We start from the raw sequence: 21,363 nt of genomic DNA, 5'->3' as shown, positions 1-21,363 counted from the left end.
ACTTCCTTTAGGATCTGCTTCCGTGGAAAAAAAGAACAAACTTCCCATTCATACATCTTTGCAAAAGGTCTGAGTCCATCTTACTTGGACTGGGTGGGTGCATTCTGTATGAACTATGTAGATGACCACAGAGTCAGGTGTAACTCTCACCTTAACCTCTATTCTAGGTGACCCGCAACCTCAAAAATCATGTACCTGTCTACCTGCCTGCCAGTTTCCCTTCATTTTTCCAATGAGTATTTATTGAGAACCTGGGATAAATGCAATTTGTTTCAGGTCTAGCAAGATAAATGCTCTCTGAATACATTTTTAAAAAAAACAGCTGATATGAATGAGGGGCATAACTTGTTTTGGTACAGGTGCTTCATAATGGAGGACAGGGGTTATCTGGTGGCGCACCCGACTCTCATCGACCCCAAAGGACATGCACCTGTGGAGCAGCAGCACATCACCCACAAGGTATTTGTCACAAAGCTGAGCTGCTCCGTTCTCCAACCGCCTGCAGCTCACTACATGGCATATGTCTTCTGTTCTCTTTGGCCTTGGTAGGAGCCCCTGGTAGCAAATGATATCCTCAACCACCCCAACTTTGTAAAGAAAAACCTGTGCAACAGCTTCAGTGACAGAACGGTCCAGAGGTTTTATAAATTCAACACCAGCCTTGCGGTAAGTTGATCTGATTCCTTAACACTCTCATTTTTCCATCCCATTATGGAACATGAATTGGAATAATGGCTAGTGTCTGAATATTATCCCTACCTGTTTCATTGCCTTAGAACTATAGAATGATAGGAGGAGACAGGACCTTAGTTCCAGTTCCCAGTTTGACGATTGGGAGATATAAAGCTCAGAGTAGAAAAGTGAATGTTTTAAGGTCTCTCAGTTGGTATTTTGTTTTGGTTTTGTTTGTTTAAAGACTTACCCAATCTAAGCCCTTTGAAATATCTGCTGAAGTTGGTTCCCACAGTCTTGTATAAATATGTGTGGCACCATGTGTTCCTCTCTTCCTGCCTTCTAGAGATCACTCGGGCTCCTTAAATTCCCAAGGCCAAGTTAGGTCAGTTCTTGATCATTTGCTCTATGAGATGGGAACTCTCATGTAAATCATCTGAAAATAATGTCTTTTTTTTAGCTTAGAGTACTCCGTATAGTTTGAGTTGCTGCAAATTTACCTGGTTATGGTTAAAGATCTTAAGGACATTCTCATTAATTTATAAATAATCCTAGTTGGGAGAAAGCTAAAATGGGGAATGAAAGAACATTCAAAAAGCTATTTACAGGAAGTAGGTTTTTTATTTAGAATAGGCATTTATGTCAGTCATTAAGTATGTAATTAATTTTTAAAATGTACTTGGTTAAATTAAAAATCCTAAACTGAGTCTCAAAAACTCAATTGCAGAAAGCAATTATCTGGTGGAAAAGAGTACTTTAAAACATGAATATGTTAATAGAATGGTGTGTTCAAAGCAAGGGAAGTCATTATTACCCTGTTCAGACCCCATACCATTTTGAGAAGCACTATTTTTAAAGGAGACATTGACAAATGAGACTGCCAGGTAAGGTTGTCATAGGAAAGTCTGACTTATTCTGTGTGTCTTCTATTATTTATGCAATGGTTTCTGGAGTCTTCAGCACACAATGCCAGGATACTCAGGTAGATACTTCTCAAAAGGCAAATTTGAATAATTTATTGGCCCAAGTTATTCCCAAATGGAATTAGAGCATTCCTGGGTATTGGGGCTGTCAGGACTCCAAGCCTATGTTACTGCTTATGTTCTAGAGGTAGGTGTCTTCCAGACAGTGAGAAATTCATGTAGACCTCTAAAAACCCATTCAGTGCTATGATTCTCAGAACTAAGCTCATCCTCACCAAGCATATATACAGGGTGAATGGCATGAAACAAGCTTGAGATGAAATAATTTGCCTAGTGTATCCGACACACATGCAGAAAAATGATTACACGCAACTCTGCAATACCACTTTGGAATCTTTGATTTTCTAATATGGTAAACAAAATTGGCAATTCAAGACACTTGCTATCACGTTTTCTTGTTATGGAATGAAGAAAAGGGATACTTGCTTTAGTTGGACTATTTAAATATTCTAGAAGCAGAAGTTTGCCTCTTAGGTTTGATTTTTAAATAATTTTATTATTATAAAAGGAAAAAGGTTCATCACCCAAAAAAGGGAAATGTGCAATTTGTGGTTAATTACGTTTGCATGTGAATAAATTTTAAATTATTCCTTCCCTGAAAATTGTCTTTTATTGCTTCTTGAAGTATTCATTTTCCTGGTATATTGTTATGTGTTAAGAAAAAGCAGATTTTAATAACAGCTATAAAATTTATATTTGTGCAAGCACAGATAAAAGAATTCATAATATATACACAGCTGTTCAATGGTAGTTATCTCTGATTATGAATAATTTTATTTTCTAAATTTTTAACAGTGACTATATATTTTTTAACAGTGATTTTTGTAATCAGAAACATTTTATTTTAAGCTATTTTTCATAGGTAGTTGAAGAGTTGTTTTCACCAAGGTGGGGCTGAGTCTTTGCATTGCTGTCTGTCATTTCTGATACCTTGATTTGTTCTGTAGGGGGATTTGACGAACCTTGTGCATGGCAGCCACTGTTCCAAATACAGATTAGCAAGGATCCCAGGAACCAACGCGTTTGTTGGCATTGTCAATGAAACCTGCGACTCTCTTGCCTTCTGTGCCTGCAGCATGGTGGACCGACTCTGTCTCAACTGTCACCGGTAAAAATGCAATGGGTCATATTCTGTGTTCACCACACTGTTTAATATTTCAACTGATGTCAGGCATTTTGAAGTCAAAATAAACAGAAAGTGCTGGTGTGTGTCCTGAAGAAAAGTCACAGTTACAAAGGCACTTAGAGCTGTGCCGTTTGCAGCATCCTTGTCCAAAGAACAATGGATTAAGGCCATTTATGTATTTAACCTTTGGCTGTAACTTCTTTTTTACTATTCTTTTAAACTAGCTCAGAGCTTCATTATTTTGCTTCCCCAGCACATGTACAACTTAACAGTTTGCCATTGACCTCCTGCATAGTAACTTTCTTTTTGCTTTTCAGAATGGAACAAAATGAATGTGAATGTCCTTGTGAGTGCCCTCTAGAGGTCAATGAGTGCACTGGCAACCTCACCAATGCAGAGAACCGGTAAAATAATTAATAATAATAATAATAATACATATATAATACTGTGAGTCTCTTATAGGTTTGTTTTCAGTTAGGGCGTATAAAGATGATTCATTCTAATGATAGAACTAACTGTTCAGTGAGCCAGAATTCAAGCTCCGTAGTGCCATAAAATGATGCCTGTTTCAAGGTTTAAATTTAACTGCTATAAAAGTATTAAGAGTGTATGTGCTACATACAAAAAAATGTGAGAATGTTTCAAGCATTTACCAATTGTCTACCATGTGTTGAGTACTTTATGCACATTGTCACTTAGTGTTTTAATTAACCCTGTGATAAATATGCAAGTGTTTTTCACATACGTATGATGTGTTCTACAGCATTATTTATATCAGTGACAGATTTTAACACCAGGAAAATAAATTGTGATAAACCCCTTCTCTAGAAATTAAGAGTGTCATGTGTGTTTGTATTGTGTGTGTACATTTGTTTGTTGAGACATGGTCTCACTCTGTTGCTCAGGATGGAGTGCAGTGGCACGATCATGGCTCACTGCAACCTCTACCTCCAAAGCTCAAGCAATCCTCCCACCTTTCTACCTCCCTCGTAGCTGGGACTACAGGCATTGATTCCCAAGCCTGTCTAAATTTTGTTGTTGTAGTAGTTTTCGTAGAGACGAGGTTTCATCATGTTGCCTAGGTTATTTGTATTAGTTCTACTGTACATAAAGATAAATAAATTGAAGCTCAGAGTTGTTAAGTAATTGATACAAGGTTGCACACTGAGTAGCAAAGCCAGGATTCAAACCCAAATCTGTCTGACTGCCGTTAAGGACCAGGAGCATGAGTTTGGAATGTGGGCGGTGGTCGTCTTAACCTCCAGACTTACCTCCTGCACAGAAACCCAAGCTGCGAGGTCCACCAGGAGCCGGTGACATACACAGCTATTGATCCTGGCCTGCAAGATGCTCTTCACCAGTGTGTCAACAGCAGGTGCAGTCAGAGGCTGGAAAGTGGGTAAGCAGAACCTAGTAAAGAACTGAGGTTTTCCAGCTAATATTTATTATTCCTACTCTTCATGTTTTAAAAAGGTATGTCAGTTTTTCAGATCTGAAACTGATTTCCATAAGCCTTTATCCACCGGATTAAATGTTGTCTCATTCCCACTTATTACCCGTATTTAGCGTGTGTACCATATGTTAGTAGCCTCATCTGTGAATGGGAGTTTTTCTTGAAATAAAAGAAGTGTGAGGGGCCATGGCATGAAGCAGCAGGGCAAGGGAGGAGGAACCCCTTAGGTCCAGAAGCAGAACCCAGTGGTCAAGGCTCTAGGTGTGATATTTTGAAGCTCATTTATTTTCCTTTCTTAGGAAACACATCTGCTTCATGATAGTTTTGAGAACTAAAAACTGCATGTTCCCTGCTCTCTCCCCACTCCTCAGGTGGGATTAGGAGTTTGGGACTAGACATTATGGAAATAGTGGCTGTGGTAGACTAAGTAAAGGGGAGTTGGTTTTTAGCTTATTGTAGCTGTAGCTTGCCATTTTATTAAACAGTGTTTAGAGGGATAGCTTACTCTGCTTCGTGTGTGTATTTTAGCAAAGGAATTGTGGCGTCAAACTGATTAATTTGGGATGTTATACAGTAGCCCCAAGCCAATTAGGTTTGGGAAATGCTGACACTGCTTATATTCTCTTGAGACAGTCACAATGCATGTAATACACTAAAGGCTCTGAGAAATTGGCAGTGAGGAAACCTGTGGTAACTGGCCAAGTATTTCCAAACTTATTGGACTTTTTTTAAATTTTTTTAAATGACCCCACACTTGGGGGATGTTAAGCCAGAGTCTAACAAACATTGGGGTCATTTCTGTCTGGTCTTGTAAGATGATTTTGAATAGCCCCATGATGTGTGGATGTCATTATTTAATTCACAGAGAGCAGTTTTATTTCTCTCCTTTCCAAGTTGTTAAGAGGCATAAAACAGTTATTTCCCTGGCAGTCTATTGCTATTCTCATTTTATAAGGAAAGGAAACTAAAGCTCAAGAAATTCACAGCACTAGTAAGTAATGGAGATCCTGAGAACTGTCTGATGCCCACACTTAAGGGCTGTCCCCTGCCCCACACTGCTTTATAGAAGACTAAGTATTGTTTTTCTGGCAGGGACTGTTTTGGGGTGCTGGATTGTGAATGGTGCATGGTGGACAGTGATGGAAAGACTCACCTGGACAAATCCTACTGTGCCCCCCAGAAAGAATGCTTCGGGGGGATTGTGGGAGCCAAAAGTCCCTACGTTGATGACATGGGAGCAATAGGTATGTTTGTTGGATACCCCAACAATTTGATTCTTGAATATACAATTTCCTGCCTATATACTAGGACATCTTAAAATAATCCTCTTCCCAACTTCCCTGATTCCTTTGCTAGTAGTCTTTAGTTACAAAACCAAGGCAGATAATTACCTTCAGAACTGGCTAAATATTCTATGCAGAGAGAGTGAGTGGCCATCTGTCCTGCCAAATTTTACAAGCCTGGAATTCATTCCCATAAAGCTTGTTCTGATAAATATCAGGCCTGGTTTCTGCATGGCCAAACTCTGGAGTCTGTTTGGATATGCACGCCAGCTGTCAGAAGCACAGGGCCATGTACAGAGTGACCACTGTATGTCTAGTGCCTGCTAAAACCTTCACTCACAACTTTTGCAAGGTAGAAGTCTTATAGCTACAAATCAGTATTTGGGGCCTTGGAGTCAACAGAAGCCAGAGCTACCCAGTGCAGCTGGGACAGCTTAGGATGAAGCACAGGGACACCACGGGGTGGAGAGCCCCCGGGATCAGTCTCCAAGACCTCAAAAATACTGCCAAGATTAGATTGCTTACCTGAGATTTTTTTTTCAGTCTTTCCAGAATTAGCACCAAGTCCTAATTCTTAGATGGCAGTAGAGTCAAATATTTAAATCCTTAGTTAATACCTTGATTTTTAACATCACTTACATCAGCCTGTCTAGAAGAAAAGCTCATATATGAGGAAGGATTTTGAGCTTGTATGTTACTACTGAACTAGGTGAGGGTACATACGTGAAAGTGACTTGGCTCTGAGAAATCACTTTCTATGCTCACGTGCAGTTCCCTATCTGGAAAGCACAAATGGCCTTTTAAAGGAAACCCATAAGCTTCGAAACTTGGTCCAGTTAGCACATATTTATTGGACCTGGTGCCTTTTATTTCAATGGTTACTCTGTACTAGGTGACTTTTCCTCTCTTCCAAGAGTAACTCATACCCCAGGGAGCTAGGACTCTGTTGGTGTTGGATGCTGCCTGTGTAAGCAATTCTTCTGGACTGCTCACTCTTCCCAGCAGTTCTTGCCATTTGTGCTCCTGCTCTGCCTAGCAACCAACACTGGAGAACCAGGAATTAAATGAAGCCTCCACTCCCACGTTCCCATGCGTCATGTTTGAGGAACTCAAAGCCTAACTAAGCATCTGTTTATCTTCCCCCAACCCCCTTCCCACTCTATTCCCTCCCATCTCACCATCCTTACTTTCTTCCCCACTTGGGAAATCTTAACAAGGAACATCTTCTTGCTCTTTCACTGAAGGTGATGAGGTGATCACATTAAACATGATTAAAAGCGCCCCTGTGGGTCCTGTGGCTGGAGGGATCATGGGATGCATCATGGTCTTGGTCCTGGCGGTGTACGCCTACCGCCACCAGATTCATCGCCGGAGCCATCAGCATATGTCTCCTCTTGCTGCCCAAGGTGAGCTCAAAATGAACCCCACAGGGGAGGCAGCAGCCAGGCTAGAAGGACAGTGGCGGGTTATGTAAGCCTCTAAGGAACTGTCAGAACAGTGCTATACTTTCAGCTTCTGTGGAGTCATTTTGGAAGTCCCCAAAGCCTGCTTTCTTCTTCAGTGCCTAAACCCTACAAGCTCTGTTTTGGTCCCCAGAAAAATCCTTGGATCCTCTCCTTACCAGCATTAGCCCCCAGTGGCCTGCCTCTGCAATAAGCCAGTCAGGGTAGCTGGGATGCTGAGTGGGAAAATGTGCTGCCCTTGCAATTCCAAAAAGACAGGCAAATCAAAGATACCCCAGATCACTAATGGCAAGAATATAATCTGTTCTATTGCAGCTGCCGTTATGTAGTGTGAATAAACACACATTTGAATAATCACATCTCTTAAAACAGGATAAGTCGGCCAAGTGCGGCGGCTCACACCTGTAATCCCAGCACTTTGGGAGGCCGAGGTGGGTGGATCATTTGAGGTCAGGAGTTCAAGACCAGCCTGGCCAACATGGTGAAACCCCGCCTCTACTAAAAATACAAAAATTAGCCGGGTGCATTGGCACATGCCCATAGTCTGAGCTACTTGGGAGACTAAGGCAGGAGAATCACTTGAACCCAGGAGATGGAAGCTACAGTGAGCCAAGATTGCGCCACTGCATTCCATTCTGGGTGAAAGAGTGAGACTCCATCTGAAAAAAAAAAAAAAAAAAAGTCATCGAAGCCAAGTACAAAATGATTCACCTATAATCATGGCCTCAATACCATGTGCAGTATCTATACTCTGTTTAAGTGCAGTATCTGTACTCTGTTTGCAGGGAACAAAACTGTTTAATGGCCATCTCCATCCTTCCTAAAACCCCAGTCCCCAGGGATGTGTTGACCTGACCTTTTTGGAGATGAAGTTAACTCATCTTCCTGGCCACTTAGCTCACTCTAACAGCTGTAATGACAGGTTGATGTTAAAACATTTCACTATGGCCACAAGCCCAAAGGGGAATCATGGAGTAATGTTGCCTGATTTAGTAACAGGGATAATCACCATGTGCTTCCCTTGGTGAGACTCAGCTAGACTGAGGATGACCGTCATCCAGTGTTAGCTTATGCCTGGCCTTTTGGAGGCTTTTGTTGCACCATTTCACCAACACAGTCAGTCATTTTTCAATCCCTTTCCTTCTGTTTCAGTACCTTAGTAGAGGATTAAAGATTTGTTGGCCTCAATCAACCTCTTTTCTCCTCCTGTCTCAGAAATCAATTTCAGATGTCTCTTGATTACTTGTTCTTCTTCTTTGGATTCCTGCTCTCTCCTCCTTTAAAGAAAAATGGGGCATCAGTTCATTCCCTTCTAAGATGGGATTCATTCTTGATGGAATACTGTCACCCAGCCATCAAACAAGCGCTCAGCAGGGTATTAAAGCGGGTGATTTTGTTTGATTAAATAGTCATGTTTCTCTCTTTTTAATGATGGGTAGAAATGTCAGTGCGTATGTCCAACCTGGAGAATGACAGAGATGAAAGGGACGACGACAGCCACGAAGACAGAGGCATCAGTGAGTATTCAGGTGCCTTGCTGCAGAATGTGTCAGCAGGAGGCTAATCCAGAATAAATATTCTTTCTTATATCCTTTTGGCTTGTATTAAAATTTAAGAAGCTTTGACATGGTGGCTGGGTTTTTTTAGTTGTTTTTTTCCATCCTTTTTTGTTAGGAGTACGTGTAGGTCTTTGCTTTGTTTTAGAGAATCTCAAAAGATTTTATTATGTTTTTTTTTTGCATTAAGTGTGTTGGCCTAAAACAGCTCACCCTCTCCTTTCTTTCTCTTGCTTGTTATTTTCCAACCATAGTATTTTAGAAAAGGAAATTTCAGGTATGCATTTTTTTAAAAATCCCTTAACTAGTATGTACAACTCAGGGAGGAAAAAAGAGCATTTTCTTTATCAAAAGAGATTTCCATTAGTGTTAAGACACCCTGGCCTTCACCTACTAGACCATAGCTTCCTGATGCACATTGGAGATATATAATTAAATACCTCTCACTGCACCAGTTCTAAAATCAGCACCCCAATCCCCAGAATTGTTTAAAAAATGATTTATTCTGGCTTTCCAAAGAGAATTCTCCCAGCATGTAAATGAGCCCTCTCAGAGCAAATGTGTTTGAAACAACGGAGATACTGGCATAAGAGTGACATTACCTGTCCTTGGCTTCCTACAGTCAGCAACACTCGGTTTATAGCTGCGGTCATCGAACGACATGCACACAGTCCAGAAAGAAGGCGCCGCTACTGGGGTCGATCAGGAACAGAAAGTGATCATGGTAAGGTCTAGCTTCCTGCATTTGAAGACCCGAGGAACCTCATGTACTCCTGTGGGATGATGCTCACACCCTATTTTGACATGGTTTTCCAAAAAGACACACCCCAGCATGCCACTGGTTTATAAGAGCCCAAGGACAGTTTTGCTTGTCTCAGCACTCCTCTGGGCACACGGATTGCTTTCCAGTTTTTCTCCATACAGAAGGATTCATATTGTCTAAAGGGAGCCTGCTTGCCATCCCACTTGCTTTTCCATAAAATCAGCATCCTCTTAGGTCCCGCTCTCCAGTGTTGGCTGGCAAACAGCAGGATCTTTAAGGGCTTTTTCAGTCATGTCCCCTTGGGGCATGACAAGAATCTGTGCTGTCCTCCAGCATTCTCTTGCCCTGACCTCTGGCATGGTCTGGGGAGCTCAGAGAAGGCTTCACCAAAGAAGCAAGAAGCAACATTTGCACTGAGCCTTGAGGGAGTGATTAAAGAAAAGGTAGGGGCAAAGAATATTAGAGGCCAAAAGACCAGTGTGTACAAAGTCACGGAGTTGTATAGTGCCTATAAGATGCTCAGGAAGGGTCAAGACCAAATCATGAAGAGGCGCCAAGTGCTAGGTAACTTATGAAATCCACATGCTCTGCCAAAGACTTGGCCATCCCACATGGCTTCTCTCCATCTCAGAGTCCATATTGCTCATTGTTGCAAAGAACAGCAGATGTATCCCAGTCTATAAGCATCACTGCCATGGTTCCACAAAAATATAACAGGCGTGGGTAGTGTTTTTCCTGCCATTGTAAAATCTTTTTATTTTTTTAAGATAGCTGTTTAATTTTCCAGAAATCTGTATTTTCCTCCTAGAATCAAGTCCTTTTTTAAATACATAAATAATGTATTTAAGCCTTTTTGACTTAGCTTTTTTCACACCTATCCTGGAAAAAAAAAAAGTCCTCAAATACTGTGTTCCCTGTATCTATACTAAAAAATGCAGAAATAGATATTCCTCAGAGCAACCAGCGTCACCTTTTACACTACAGCCAGGTCTTCAAACTCCCTTTGGCAAATAAGAGCAGCTAAAGCTCTGTTTTATAAATTGGAGACTGTTAATTTGGGCTTTGAATGACATTATTCCCACCAACTAAATAGAAACTTTGGGTTTCTATGGAGAACCACAGCAGAACTTAAATTTTTCAGTTTCTTTGACTTTTTTGCTTTTTTCCCTACAAACCTTTGAACTTGCATAAATTCTTGCTGCCAGGCAGTTCTGTGCCTGCTCGTTTGAATAATAAAACAGGTTTGAGGCTACTAAAGTTCAACAGAAATAATTTCTTATTCAGCAGAAATACTGAATTCTTTTCTCTCTCTGAAATACTGAATCCTTTTTCTCTCTGTTCCTCAATAGGAATTGCATCAATACCAAATTAGGATTCTGAGTGATGTTTATGACATTCCATTAGCCCTTCCCATTGTCTTAGTAAAATGGCATATGAAGCAACAGCTTAGATAAAAGGAAGGGTGCAGTGTCAGTATCTGAACACTAAGGCATCCAGCTAAGGGCTTGGTTCCTTTCATTTTTCATCATAATTGGATCCGTGTTATCCCCAAGGAATGAAAAATAGTTTCTCATGCAGACAGAATGCAACACCAAAAGAACGGGAAGGCATTGACACTCCCCATATTCCAAATGCATCATAAAATCAGTAGAATTTAAATGCGTGTTGGCATCCCTTGAACCAGTACGTGGGTCACTAAAAATGGTGGCATTGAGTTAATGTCCCTGTGATGCCTAGAGGCAAAGCTATATACACCCATTAAACAAGGAAATCTAATTGTTTTGTTGGCACACTTCTTGCTCATCTGTGTATGCTCTCCTCTCCTATTTGGTGGATATATTGGCATCTGCTATGCACAGTTATGCACTGCATAACAACACTTCGCATATACTGCAGGGGTCCCATAAGATTATAATGGAGCTGAAAAATTCCTGTTGCCTAGTGACATCTTGATGATCCTGACCCTGTGTGGGCCTGGGTAATGTGTGTGTTTGTGTCTTAATTTTTTTGTTTTTGTGCTTTATTTTTTGAGACGGAGTCTCGCTCTTGTCGCCCAGGCTGGAGTGCAAAGGCGCGATCTCAGCTCACTGCACTTCAAAACTGTATCATTCCTTACATATTAAGGATGTCATTTGTGGTAAAAAAATTTTTTGGTATTTTATCACCATTTAGTTATATTCGTGGATTTTCTTTGTTTTTTGTTCTTTTTTTTTTTTTTGGAGATGCTGTGTCTTAGTTTTTTAATGAAAAAGTTTAAAAAGTGAAATGTAAAAATTTTTAAACTAGAAAAAAGCTTATAGAATAAGGATATAACAAAAGGAAATATTTTTGCACAGCTGTACAATGTGTCTGTATTTTAACCTGTTATTACAAAATAGTGAAAAAGTTTAAAAAGTTTAAAAGTTTATAAAGCAAAAAAGTTACAGTAAGCAAAGGTTTATTATTGAAGAAAGAAAAAAAGTTTAATAAATTTAGAGTAGCCTAAGTATATATAGTGTTTATAAAGTCTACAGTAGTGTACACTGATGTCCTAGGCCTTCTCATTCACTAACCACTCACTCACTGGCTCACACAGAACAACTACCAATCCTGCAAGCTCCATTTATGGTAAGTGCTCTATACAGGTGTACCTTTTTTGTTTTTTGTTTTTTGTTTTGAGACAGAGTTTTGCTCTTGTCGCCCAAGCTGGAGTGCAATGGCGTGATCTCGGCTCACCACAACCTCCACCTCCGGGGTTCAAGCGACTCTCCTGCTTCAGCCTCCCAAGTAACTGGGATTACAGGCACGCGCCACCATGCCCGGCTAATTTTGTATTTTTGGAAGAGACTGGGTTTTTCCATGTTGGTCAGGCTAGTCTCGAACTTCTGACCTCAGGTGATCCGCCCACCTCAGCCTCCCAATGTACTGAGATTACAGGCGTGAGCCACTGCTCCCAGCCACAGGTGTACCATTTTAAAAAACCTTTTATACAGTATTTTTCTGGTACCTCTTCTGTGTTTAGATATATAAATATCTATAGTATTACCTACAGTATTGTGTACAATTGTGTTGCAGTTGCCTACAGTATTCATTGCAGTAATATGTGGCACAGGTTTGTAGCCTAGAAGAATAGGCTATGCCATATAGCCGAGGTGTGTAGTAGGCTGTACCATCTAGGTTTGTGAAAGTACACTCTGTGACATTTGTGCAATGATGAAATTGCCTAAGGACACATTTCTCAGAATGTATCTCTGTCATTACACAAGGCATGACTATACCCTAGTACACTGTGGAGGGGGCTACAGATGGGAGTTGTTACTTCCTCAAGACAGCTTGGTGTAGAGGAAGAACTTAGGAGATAGGGTAAAGCCAGTTCACTTTGAAGCCTACTTCTCCCCCTTTTTTTTCCACAAGCTGTTGAGACCTTAGTGAGCTACCTTAGACCTGAGTTTCCTAATACTTAAGGTAGGATTAAAAATTTTTACTGCAGTCTGGGCAATATGGTGAGACCCTGTCTCTACAAAATAAAAAAATTAGCCAGGCATGGTGGTGCGTGCCTGTAGTCCCAGCTACTCGGGAGACTGAGGTGGGAAGATCACTTGAGCCCAGGAGGTCGAGGTTGCAGTGAGCCATGTTAGCACCACTGCACTCTAGCCAAGAACTCTTTGAGCTCTTTGAGACAGAGCTGTCTCAAAAAAATAAAAAATAAAAAATAATAATAATGCTGGGTGGAGTTGCAATGAGGATGAAATGAAATGACATATGATAGGCACGGTGCTCAGGGTTGACCTCCCTACCTCTGTGCCAACCCTGCCCTGAAGAAATTTACAGTCTAGAAGGAAGCCATAAATGAATGCATGTATTCATATGCTTGATAAAAGGTGGAATATGACAGCTTCCTTAAAAGAGTAGAACAAAGAAGGAACGGGGTGAGAGTTCACTTTTATCTGCGAGTAAATTATGGGAAACCCCATGGAGGAACGTGGCATTGACTGGCCCTTGAACTGGTAGGATTGCGGTGTCATGATTCTCTGCTCCCTGATAAGCGTATTTCCATGTGAATCCTTGAGTGTGTTACACAAAAGGAAACTCAAAAGAATTAAGTCTATAAATACATGACTACACAACGGCCTAGGCTCTCATGGTATGGTTCAGAGTTGTGATCCTAGAATTGAATGAAAATTGAATGTTACCAGACTAAACTTAGAAACTTTAGGGTGTATTTTTATTTAGAAATATTTTATGTGGCCAACAGAATTTCGTTTTTCAAAAGAGTCTAATTTTAATTGTTGTATCTTAAGAAAAACCACTCCAATTGAGAATGTTTTTTGAAAGTAGAATCATTTTGGTCCATAGTCTAAGACCACTTAGAATGATTGATTTTCAGCAGTGTTACCCTCACAAGTGGAGGTTAGAAACAATTACTACCTGTGTATGTTTTCAACTATCTATCTGCTTTGCCCATTTCTCTTAAAAATATCGTGTTCTGTCCAATCATCTATTGGCTTATTTTTAAGTCAAAAAACACCTATATGTTATTTGTTCCTCGTGAATTTGTATTTTAGTTACTATCTCATCAGAAACTTTATGTAAGTGTATATTAGGCTACATTTTTTTCTCTGTAGAGGAAGATTTCTTCCTAGTTCGTGGCAAATTCCAAAATACTTAAAAAGCAAATGCTGAACCTTAAAAACCTGGTCAAAAAACTTTGTAGATGAACATAAGACCATTTTCTAGAGGTGCACAAACATTCTCCTGCAGTTACTCTCTGTGGCCACGAGATGGTGAGTGAGTCCCCAGAGGGACGTCACACCCCTTATAATCAAACGAAGTTTCTTAGGAGCTATTAGATAAATACATAAGCAGACTGTCAAAGAACAAAAACCTAATCTCGGCTCTTTTTGATAGATGCCTGACCTCCTTTCTAAAGCCCGTTTCCCACTTGAGATTGTATTTGCAGACACTTTGCTACATAACCCTTTGGATAGTAGAGAAATTTTTCCTTGAAAGTGTTTGCAAATATCCTTTGTGTTTCAAATAGTGCCTCTTCCTCCATGAGTCAGGGACTATGTCTGTCTTAATTCATCACCCTTCCCAGTGCTCAACAGAATTGCCTGGCGCTGAGTAAACAATTAATTTATTGAATAAGAAAATGTGTTTGTCTTTCTCCTGCTTCTCCACAACTTGCTATTCCCTGCTCCCCTGACCCCTTCAGATTTCCATTAATGATTGAAATAAGAGGAAGTTACAGAGGGGTTGAGCGATGGTATCATAGTAAGGAAATTAAGTGGAATGCCCTTAGTATGAGAGTTTTACTCTGAAAGCACCTCTGTTGAGGTTCCTATCAGAAAGCAGTAGCAGAAGAGATGGGGGTGCCATCCTGAGATGAAGAGATGGGTGCCCTCCTGAGTTGCCTTGGAGACAGCTGCACCATCACTACCGTCCTGGATGTGAACCCAGGACCTGTGACCAGCCAGGTTCAGAGTGTCACTGGATTCTGTCATAACCCCTGGACAGAGCCCAGTGTATCCTAGAATGTCTGCATTATTAGATGAGACTAGTGAATGTCCTACCAGGCAAAGCCACAGGTAACTACAAAATTCATTGATGCCGTTGCTTTGAGAGTATAGTGTACGTTGGTGGGGGGTGGGGCAGCAGTTGTTTTTAAGTTCCTGCTTTGTGTGAGTCACTGTGTTAAATACTAGCGATACAAAGATAAACAGGAACTTACGATTTAAAAAAGAATTTGCTAATGAATAGATAGCCTTATATTTTTTATTATAATATGGCAAAATGTAAGAGATGTGCACAGAACGCATGTAAAATCACAGAAGGGGCACCAGCCCCCATGTGGGCTGCAAGGACTGGAGGTGGGTGGGGGAAATAGGTTGGGAAAGCTTCCCAGAGAAGACTTTCCAACTGAAGCATGAGGCACAATAGCAAGATGAGGAAGGTGGGAGGGTGAGCCAAGCAGAAGGGCCACCATGAATCTAACACCTCGAATGCTAACATGAATTATCAGTTAGTGTGTGGGTGCTTGTGAATGAGCAGAGATGGGAAGCTATCCAGGAAGTGTTTGAATAATCACTGGGATTTTGTGAAAATCCTGTTTTCTACTTTAATCCTTTACATGTATAGCATAAGGTGGTTTCAACATGCACAGCAGTTTGTGACTTAGGTTTTGGAGCCTAGCGTCCAATCTAACACTCCAGACCTAGCACTGCTAAAGCTGAGAAGCCTATTCTGGCTCCTGGTCTCTTAACCCTGGGTAAAGGCATCACTATTTGCTCAGCATCTGACCTTTTCCAAGGATGTCAGCTCCCTGGCGTCTTCATCAGGCAAGTCCATTTGGTCACCAAATCCAGCCTACTGTGCACTTGAACAGTCCACACACTGCGACTGCCCTACTTCATGTCCTTGCCTTCTCCTCGAGGCCCATGCTCCAGCACCCTGTCCTCTGAGCCTCTGATCCCCACCTTCCTTCTGTCCAGCCTCCCCATTGCCCCCTGACCACTCCCACTGTCCACTACTAGATCATAGCTCATAGCTTCAGCCAGCCTTCTTGACCTGGTCTTAGCCTATCTGTCCAGTGCCATCTCCCACCGCCCCCACCCCCAGCACCAAGCTTTCACCATTCCCAAAAGCCACCAGAGCCCTTCCAGCTGTTGTACTATTGCATGTGCTTGGGCCCTGCTGGAGGTACCTTTACACCCCGTCTTTACCTACTGAGCCCCTTTTCTCCCATCAGGGTTACCCAATTGTCACCTCCTCAAGGATCTAAGCCAAGTTCATTGGCTTTGGAATTCCTTTTGTGTGCCTCCGTTTTAGCACATGGGTGTTTCCCCTTCTTGCCCATGGGCCTCTCAGGAGCTGAGGCCTCACCTTAGCCCTTTCCTGTCCAGCCTCTAGTCTGGCACCTGGCACCAAGAAGGCACTCAGTCATGGTGGACACATATATCTCCCATCCAAGTACTAACGAGGCCCGACCCTGCTTATGGTGGACACATATGTCAGTGAACACTTTCTCTTCTGCCCTGAATTTGCAGATGACACTTCTGAGATTCTGGCTAGACATCTCCACATATGTGACCCACAGACTCTCAAAATCAGGCTGTGCATAAAATTTGTCTTCTTTCCTGAGACTCAATCTGGAGTTGTCCTTTCTTATCCTTATAACTTGAAGTTGTAGTCACCTTTCACTACTCCTCACCCCCACAGTCCCCCACATCTGATGACTTACCCATTTCTCTTGCCTCCACCACTGAGATAGCTTTTACATCTGTCCAATCCCACTGCCCTAGTTTTAATTCTCTATCTCTCACATGGGCTGTTGAAATAACCTCCTAACTGCTCCCTGTCTTTCCTTTCCCTTCATCTCCCAAACCACCATCCTCTAAACACAAATGATCATGCCATTTTTTGGCCTGCTCAGTATCTTGTGTAGTCTCTCCATTTGCTACTCTTCGCATGGGCTTTATGATCTGACTTAACTTCATGCCACCCACCTGCCCTCCTCTCCAGCTACCTGCTAGCACTCATCCAAGCCACGCGGAACAGGGATGGCCTTTATATCCGCACCTCTATGGCTGTGGTCATCCTGTTCCTTTCTTTATATCCACTTATCAAACTCCTACTCATCCACTTAAGCCCAACTAAAATATACATTCTCTGAAGATTCCTTATTCCCCCAGCCAGAATTAGATATTCCCTCTTCTGGATTTTAATTATACCTCAGTTATAGCACTTACCATTATCTGTGTAAAAGGAGGCTTTGCTTTGTGAGCATCTGTCTCAAACTCAACTGTAAAGTCATTAGGGAAAGGTGACGTCTCTTATTCATGTTTCCTCATCTCCCGCTCCAGCCCCATAATGGTCTTCAATAAATGAATAAGTGAATGACCAATGCTTATATTTGTTTCATTTCTCAAACACTAGCTTTTGAGCTCCCTGTGCAGGGACCAGGCTTTCATCTTTGTATGTCTTCCAGTGCCCAACACAGTGACTTGTATATTATAGGTACACAGTAAATATTTGTTAAGTTGGACTGACAGCTAAATAATTCTATCATTTGAGTAATGTTTCATTGAGGACAGAATTTTTGCACAGAGCATACAATTTCAACCACAAATGACTCCTGCTTGGCTGCATGCAAGGACATCAATCTTGCAGCCATGAATGTGACTGGCACTACCCACGGGTAAGTGCTGATTGATGCTAACTGTAGATGCAGTGGAAATATTAATGAGCTGTTGCTTCTCAAAATGTTTAAAGGAGATTTTTGCAATATTTAAAAACATGCCAGGAATCTCAGAATGGAATCCTTTGATCAGCAAGGGTATTTGCCTTTGAAACATGTATTACTTAGAATACCAAAAGAAATTAAATTTAAATGGGGGAGAGGGGGCAGCTAACACAGAGAATAGTTGATTCCACAGCTAGTTGCCGTGGGTATATGTGGAGTTAGTGTTTCATTAGGCACTAGAACTTTGGGCAAACTCCTTAACCTCTCTGATAATCATTTCCCTGAACTGTAAAATGTATATTAAAATATATCACCATTGGTGTGCAAGAATTGCCTGACACAAGTGCCCGCTACCGAGCAAGTGCGCAGGTGATGGTGATGGTTCTTTTTGTTCTATTGTGGCATCACATTCAGGCATTCAGGCGGAAGCCCAGATTTCCGCACCAGCCCCAGTTGATCTGAGTCCTGTTCAGATCTTCTTCTTGAAGCTGTCCATTTTTTGGATTTCTTTAATAAAAAAGATTATCTTTATCTTAGGTAGAAGCGTAGAAAGATAGGTCCCCAGTGGTGGCTAGCCATGGATGATGGGATATAGTGTGATTTTCATTTTTGTGTTGCTGGTTTGGGGATTTGGGATAAGGGTTCTTGTTTATTTTCTTTTTTCTCCTCCGTACTTTCTCAGCTGTCTAAAGTGGTTATGTATTTATTGTGTCATTGTTTTAAGGGAAAAAAAGAGTTATCACTAAATCTCTTTAAAAATAAATTACTTTAGCATCTGCTGACAGTCTGCCAGTGTTTGCACCTGTGTATTGCAAAGACAGGAATACCTCCCAGTGCCCTAGAAATTGTAGGTGAAATCTTCTGTCTGCGTCTTGAAGCTCTCAGCTGTGTGTTTGTTTTGTTCTTTTTCTAGGTTACAGCACCATGAGCCCACAGGAGGACAGTGAAAATCCTCCATGCAACAATGACCCCTTGTCAGCTGGGGTCGATGTGGGAAACCATGATGAGGACTTAGACCTGGATACCCCCCCTCAGACTGCTGCCCTACTAAGTCACAAGTTCCACCACTACCGGTCACACCACCCTACACTTCATCATAGCCACCACTTACAGGCGGCTGTCACGGTACACACTGTCGATGCAGAATGCTAACAATCTCCTCACCTCCACTCCAAGACGAGATCTGGGAGCTACAGAATGTTCTGGAAAGAAAAAGAACCAGCTTAAAACCCACAGCAAGAGACCTCCCTTGTGTTTGTGCTTTGTGCAGAGTTGTTTGAGTCATTTCCTCCTGCCTGTCGACATGGTTAAAAACAAGAGAAACAACAACACAGTCACATTTGTGAAGACCTGAGGCTGGTTCTGAAATGGAGGGGAAATAAGCCTGATGAACGAACCTGCCATAACACTAATGGAAGGGAACAGAAGGCAAACCTCCAAACACAGACGGAACCTGCAAGTGAAGCTGAGCCAGAGGAATGTTCCGAAGAGCCAGAAGCATTCAGCTCTCCTTAACTGGAAGAGAGAAAAATCTGCTCACCCAGAGACTGGAATGTGGCACATGCAGATACAAATGTGTGCATTGAAGATTTCGCTTTGTTTCTTAGCGGTACCTGGATACCACAGTTGCTGTATGGAGCTCATGTTATGCTCTAAACGATGCATCTCAAAATTTCTAAGTAAAGGATTATTTTTCTACTATTTATTGAACTTTCAAACATTCTCAAACTTTGGGGAAAAGGAAAGGAAACACAGGAGAAGTTTTCAGCAGTTGCCCCGAGCTGTTTTGTGTGTAATGAAGTGGTTCTTTGATTAAGGAGCTCTATTTCTTATTTAACTGATATCCCACTGCCCCACTCCACAAAATAGGAAAATGAAGAAATCTTTCTCTCTGACTTGTTTACATCATTTCACGGAAACACATCTTTATTTGTAATGCAGTATTCTTTCTCTGTGTTTAACAGAGATGGGGAGGGGCAGAGGAATCTAAAAGGTTTTAAAAGAAATGTTATGTTTCTTATGACTTGTTTCCACTCCTCGTACAATGCTATTCTTAGGTTTCTTCGAAACCTAATGTTAGAACCACATCCTTTCAGCTAAGGGAGGGTTGGATTTATTTTCCTTGTTTTAGAGACTACAAATTTTTAAATGTCCCATTTTGACTGAGAATATTGACATATAAGGGAAGAAGTTTTCTAAATTGTGAAAGTCTGGTTCTTAATTAAAGAATTTTTTTTTTTAATATCATGGTTAAAAGCTGCTGCCAGTTAGCCAAGACATTATCCACCAAATTGCTTTGTGATTTATACAGGGATTAATCAAATCTGGCTACTATAACATGGGGCATTGTAACTTTAAAGTAGTGTTTTAATTACAGTGATGTATTTTAGACTCACATTTTGTGATTCAAATATGTTATAAAGACATTCTTGCACTGTGGTAAAGAATGTGTGTGGTAAATCTCCGTTTATATGTAGTTGGAAAAAATTCACTGAATAATGTTTTAATGATAGGGTATTATGATACAGTGTAAAAAAACAATTGGTTCTTCAGCAGTACAGAAAGTAAACTATATATGTGCTATCAGGAAACCCCTTCATACTGTGTATAAAATTGCAATCTAGTGAAATAAACTGTATGCAACAGACCATTTTAGTGGCTACAGTGATTTGTTAATGTACCACTCCTCATGCCTCAAGGCAAGTTACATTCACTTTGTAACCTAGCAGGTCAGTTGCCAAACTGAAAATAGACCTCCTTTCAGTGCTACAGTCAACTTCCAGGGCTTCTTGACCATCTAGATCAAATATGCAAACAACTTAACAGTATAATGGGATAAAAATGTGTAGAACATAGCTCTCCCTTCCTGAGTATCTATATCCATGTCACTAATAACAAATGGTTCTTCTCTAACTGCTAGAAGGATTAAATGAGTTTCCTGCCTTCCCAGAAAATTAAACTTCTTCATGGGATACTAGTTTGTTTCCTAAGGTTGAGAAACTCTGTGTTAGGAAATTGATTGAGGAGGGAGAAGTGCAGTGAAAACTTCGTGCTTTCAAGAAAAGAATCACAAAACTTAGAGCTTAAAAATGAAATAGGTACCATCTATACAAATACAATAACAAAATACATTTTGTATCCTTTGGGTTTTTTTGTTTGTTTTCATTTTTGAGATGGAATCTTGCTGTGTCACCCACAGCGGCATGATCTCTCAGCTCACTGCAACCTCTGCCTCCTGGGTTCAAGTGATTCTCCTGCCTCAGCCTCCCAAGTAGCTGGGATTATAGGGTACTTGCCACCAGGCTCAGCTAATTTTTGTATTTTTAATAGAGACTGGGTTTCGCCATATTGGCCATGCTGGTCTCGAACTCCTGACCTCAAATGATCATCCGCCTTGGCATCCCAAAGTGCTAAGATTACCGGCGTGAGCCACCGCACCCAGCCCATTTTGTATGTTTTGTGATAAGAGTTTTTCCTATTCCAAACTTGAGGGGAAAGTAATTGAATGTTTATACCTAAACCAAAACATTACTGAGTTTTAAAAATCCTGTGAAATATGACATACAGGTTGAAGTTTTGATCTTCTATAATTATCTTTTATTTAATCCAAGGGTTACATATAATGTCATTTAAACATTTGTTGTCATTGTTTAAAAGGAAAAATATGTTTTCAGAGACTTTTTATCATGGTGCCAGTTACCAGTGTTTGTTAAACATGAGTCTTGCCTGAGATCCTGAAGGAGGTCCTACCAATATCTTTTCATTCACCATAGCCTCCTGCTGCCAGTAACCAACATTGCTTATCAATGTTGATAAGTATCAAAGCTAAGGAGATTCCAGGTC

General features: G+C 41.0%; 1 protein-coding gene across 3 annotated transcripts in view; it reads left to right on the top strand.

Moving 5' to 3' along the window:
- CACHD1 (cache domain containing 1) overlaps positions 1-20,165 on the top strand; it is a 224,032-nt gene extending 203,867 nt beyond the window's left edge. For all 3 annotated transcript variants that reach the window (XM_054447274.2, XM_063654596.1, XM_063654599.1), the window contains exons 18-27: positions 360-459; positions 550-666; positions 2,603-2,763; positions 3,099-3,185; positions 4,064-4,180; positions 5,327-5,478; positions 6,762-6,923; positions 8,420-8,497; positions 9,159-9,260; positions 18,434-20,165. In XM_054447274.2, coding sequence (XP_054303249.1) covers positions 360-459; positions 550-666; positions 2,603-2,763; positions 3,099-3,185; positions 4,064-4,180; positions 5,327-5,478; positions 6,762-6,923; positions 8,420-8,497; positions 9,159-9,260; positions 18,434-18,672 — 1,315 coding nt within the window. In that variant the 3' untranslated portion in view covers positions 18,673-20,165. The remainder of the gene's footprint in view (positions 1-359; positions 460-549; positions 667-2,602; positions 2,764-3,098; positions 3,186-4,063; positions 4,181-5,326; positions 5,479-6,761; positions 6,924-8,419; positions 8,498-9,158; positions 9,261-18,433) is intronic.
- Positions 20,166-21,363: the final 1,198 nt, after the last annotated feature.

This window comes from Pongo pygmaeus, chromosome 1, assembly GCF_028885625.2.
Source record: "Pongo pygmaeus isolate AG05252 chromosome 1, NHGRI_mPonPyg2-v2.0_pri, whole genome shotgun sequence".
Lineage (NCBI taxonomy): Eukaryota > Metazoa > Chordata > Mammalia > Primates > Hominidae > Pongo > Pongo pygmaeus.
Note: the sequence above shows the minus strand (reverse complement) of the source record. Positions and strands in the feature narration are given on the sequence as shown.